The sequence below is a fragment of the Oryzias latipes genome, chromosome 8 (genome assembly GCF_002234675.1).
Source record: "Oryzias latipes chromosome 8, ASM223467v1".
Classification (NCBI taxonomy): Eukaryota; Metazoa; Chordata; class Actinopteri; order Beloniformes; family Adrianichthyidae; genus Oryzias; species Oryzias latipes.
Genome location: NC_019866.2, coordinates 10,875,096 through 10,879,346, shown reverse-complemented (window position 1 = coordinate 10,879,346; position 4,251 = coordinate 10,875,096). Strand labels below are relative to the sequence as shown.

Here is a 4,251-nt window from a genome sequence, read left to right as displayed (position 1 = left end):
AATGGCCATTTTGGAAAATGTTCAATCTTTTTTTAAACAACAAAAAGTTTAACAAAGTATGACAATAAACTTGATTTTAAAATATGATCATTGTTTTCCTTTTTCATGAGGTAAAAAACAAAACAAAAACAAAAGGTTCCTGAATTGTGTTTTAAACACACAAGCTGTGTCTTGCTGTCTCAGTCTTGTCATGAGGCACGGATTGATCTGACGCACAAAAGCAGCCCTGGTAACATTGTGATTCCAGCTTCTGGATCTTGCTCCCCAAGCTGCAGGGTGACGCATGACGCACGGAGGCGCGGCAAAAAATCCCCCTATAAATTCTCTGCTCGCACCACTTCAGCTTCAGAGACAGAGCCTGGGTCAGACTCCTCACTATAACTCTAGGATTGAGACCGTCCGAGCAAGAGCAGTGCGAGACCGGGTGCAGGTTTGCTGCAAGTATGATTAAGAAGATGTCACCGTCGGAGAATGACTTCGACATTCCAGCCAAGAATTGTCACAGGATGGTGATCCTGGGCTCCACTAAAGTTGGGAAGACAGCCATCATCTCTCGGTTTCTGAATGAGAGATTTGATGACCAATACACACCCACCATTGAAGATTTCCACCGGAAATTTTACAGCATTAGAGGGGACGTTTACCAGTTGGACATCCTGGACACATCTGGAAACCACCCCTTCCCTGCAATGAGGAGGCTTTCAATTCTCACTGGTGAGTTCAGCTTGAAACTTGCACATTATGCTTCTAGGATAGAGGAAATATTTCCCGGCAACACTGGTTTTGTTCAGCTCTAAAACGCACGTTTCCTCTGTTCTTCCAGGTGATGTTTTCATCTTAGTGTTCAGCCTGGACAACAGAGATTCCTTTCAAGAGGTGCAGCGCCTGAAGCGCCAAATCCACGAGACCAAGTCATGCCTGCGAAACAAAACTAAGGAGAACGTGGACGTCCCGCTGGTCATCTGCGGCAACAAGTGCGACAGAGACTTTTACCGGGAGGTGCAGGACGAGGAGATTGAGCAGCTGGTTGGTGGAGATGAACAGTGCGCATACTTTGAAATCTCAGCGAAGAAGAACACCAACGTCGACCAGATGTTTCAGACTCTCTTTACCATGGCCAAGCTGCCAAACGAAATGAGTCCTGATCGGCACTGCAAAGTTTCCCTGCAGTACTGCGACGTTCTCCACAGAAAGTCTTTCAGAAGCAAGAAGTGCAAAGATGGGAACGCATATGGGATTGTGGCACCGTTCGCACGAAGACCAAGCGTGCACAGTGACTTGATGTACATAAAGGAGAAAGCCATCGGCGGCGGCCACGCCAAAGAAAAGGGCTGCGTAATTTGCTGACCATTTCTACGAGCGCAAAAAACTTTGTCCCCATGTGACTATGCGCAGCGCGTCTGCGACAAACTTTAGGCACTCTTGTCCAATATGAGCCAAGACATGTAGTGAAATCGATGCTCTGAAAATGCTGTAAATCTGTTTCTACATTTTGCTTTCTATGCGCAGCACTAGAAGGTGAAAACCAAGTTTACATGTTGCCTTTTTTTCAAACTTGAATGTTTGCTGCAGAATGAACAAATGAACTCCATGTGTATATTTATTATGTCCTTGTCCACTTTTGCATAAAGAGAAAATAAAAAATAAAAAACTTGATACTTTCATAGTCTGTTCTCAGTCCCACTCTCCAATTTCTCGCATAAAACAAACACTTTAAGAATTATATATACGTTTTCATTCTGCTGTTCGAATGAAAATACATGTTTATAACACATCATTTATTGAGACATTCTGAAATTAAATGGACTTATATATAAAAAGAGCTAACAGCCTGAATAATTATTCATTAGGACTCCATTGTTTGCACAAATGATAACCATGGCACAATAACAGAGAAGGAAAACAATTAGACTAGGAGGCAGTGCAGCACATATAATTAGAGGCTATTTAGTAGATATCAACAGATGTAATATTTGGCCCATTAGAGACAATATCATTTATGATTAAAATCAAACTTTGTTTAGAGAAAAATGCTGATTCACATTAAATTAGATTTACTTTGCATGTTGTGAAAAGGAACTACATAAAGTTATGTGAAAGTGTGTGCCGTGGCAAATGCTTTCCTTTATTTAAAAACCTTTTAGATTCAGACTAAATGGTCTGCTCAATAAAGCATCAAAGCCCTTATACATTTATTATTAATAATAATAATAATAATAATAATAATGAAAACAAGTAAAACACTATAGCACGATTTAATTTATTAAAAATAGAGATTTACAACTTGAAATAATAACAGATACTTCAGAAACAGAGCAGATCATTCACACTGATGCAAACAAAAAAGAAAAACAAAAGTCCCATTTTTCATTTCAGGTTTTTTTTTAAATGGTAAACCGTAGAAATAAACGTCTTTGCTCAAGTCTCCAGTTTGTAGTCTGTTGTCTCACGACGCCTTAGGCACATCAAACATGCACAGTCCCTTGTACTTCTGCAGCAGCTGGTTCTTGGTGCGGACCTGCTCCCGCAGCGTGGCCAGCTGCTGCTGCTGCTCCGGCGGACTGCAGTCTATCCCAGACATGTTAGAGATCTGCTCCCGGGTTTCTTGGATCTTTGTTTTTAGTTTTGTCAGCTCCTGGTTGACATCCGGGCTGTCCTTATCCATGCTAAGCAGAAACATAAATAAATAAATAAATACATAAATAACAGACTTCTATTAAAGGCAAAACTGCACCCATGATGGGAAGCGTTCACGTCACTTCTCATATAGCAAACCGTAAATACCCCCAACGAGAGTTTACCGTGAACCATTTAGTAAATACCAACATATACGTAAACCCAGCACACAGGAAACAGCTTACCATTTGATAATGTCGTGAACTAAGGGCAGCAAAGAGCAGTCTTCGGTCTCCTTCACGAGCTTAGCCTGAGCTACCGCCATTGCTACTCCTTCTGCAACTGGCGCAGGCTGATGACGTCACAGGTTACTCCGAGAATCTCAACTGAAATCACAACTTTAAAAAAGTTCAATTGATGTTGAACAACAACAACAACAACAATGATTATAGATGAATGAGTGAATGATTGATTGAATGAATAAATGAATGAATGAATGAATGAATGAATACTCTAGTTATCAAAAGTATGAAAAAAATGATTACCTTGAGATGGTAAGTCATATAAGTCATGGTATGATTCCCAAACTATTAAAAAGTCTTGACACAAAACAAGAAATAACAAAGAAAAATTTGCTGTAATAAATTTCAAACACAAGAAAAAAGATCTAAAAGATTTGGGACTGATTTCTTTCTGATAAAGCCCTTGCAATTCTCGTGGCATGTCATCATTTTGCTCAGAATAGGTCCCAGACCTATTCCAAGGTTGCTCGGGCATCAAGTCCGGGTGCCTCCTGTACGCCTCTCTGGGGAGGTGTTGCGGGCATGTCCCACTATGCGGAGGCCCCGGGGAAGACCCAGGACACGCTGGAGAAACTACGTCTCTCGGCTGGCCTGGGAACACCTTGGGGTCCCTCCCAGAAGAGCTGGAGGAAGTAGCAGGGGCGAGGGAAGTCTGGGCATCTTTGCTTAGACTGCCCCCGTGACCCAGTCCCGGTAAAGCAGAGTAAGATGGATGGATGGATGGATGGAGGTCACAGACCATTTGTCAATGCACATAATAAACACATGACCTAGGACTTGGAATGACCTTGGCTACACGTCTTGCTACTTGGTAACCTGAAGTACTGACATCGAAAGTCAACACAAGACATGCTTGAGAACTGAAAAATGGGGAGCTGTGTAAACACTAGAGCTCATAGCAAGCACAAATATAGTCTCACGGTGCGTCACGCAATTTGTCTGTTTGGAAGATAAATGAAGTGTTTCATTCAGGTCGTGCATCTCTGTCTGGAAACCCTTTTTCCTTTTCTGTTTACACAGTGCGTCCTTGTTGATTGGGGATACAATATTTAGTATGTAGAAAATAAAACAAAATAATGAAAAGCTTACTTCCTGGTTATTTTCTAAAGCCCTGTTTGGCAATACATTAGGCAACACGGAGAATTAAAATGGCTAATTTGCTCAATTCTTTGTTAGTACAAGTGACTACACGATTATGCATGTGTAGCAATGACGATTCTCCTGTTTGATGTTGAATTATGTGTTTTATTTTTAAATGTATTCTTTTTAGCCCAAATAACTCATGTTTACATCCATTTCACATGAAATCAAGTTTGACCTCTTGATGCAGCGA

General features: G+C 41.1%; 2 protein-coding genes across 2 annotated transcripts; one reads left to right on the top strand and one right to left on the bottom strand.

The window, feature by feature from the left end:
- Positions 1 to 338: 338 nt before the first annotated feature.
- rasd1 (ras related dexamethasone induced 1) lies at positions 339 to 1,666 on the top strand. Its single transcript, XM_004071421.4, has 2 exons — positions 339 to 714; positions 824 to 1,666. The coding sequence occupies exons 1-2, from the start codon at positions 444 to 446 to the stop codon at positions 1,345 to 1,347; spliced, it is 795 nt and encodes a 264-aa protein (XP_004071469.1). The 5' UTR covers positions 339 to 443; the 3' UTR covers positions 1,348 to 1,666.
- Positions 1,667 to 2,241: 575 nt separating this feature from the next.
- On the bottom strand, positions 2,242 to 2,993 carry med9 (mediator complex subunit 9). The gene is made up of 2 exons (XM_004071420.3): positions 2,862 to 2,993; positions 2,242 to 2,666 (listed from the first exon to the last, which is right to left on the bottom strand). Exons 1-2 carry the CDS (start codon positions 2,939 to 2,941, stop codon positions 2,447 to 2,449), a joined length of 300 nt encoding a protein of 99 aa, XP_004071468.1. The 5' UTR covers positions 2,942 to 2,993; the 3' UTR covers positions 2,242 to 2,446.
- Positions 2,994 to 4,251: the final 1,258 nt, after the last annotated feature.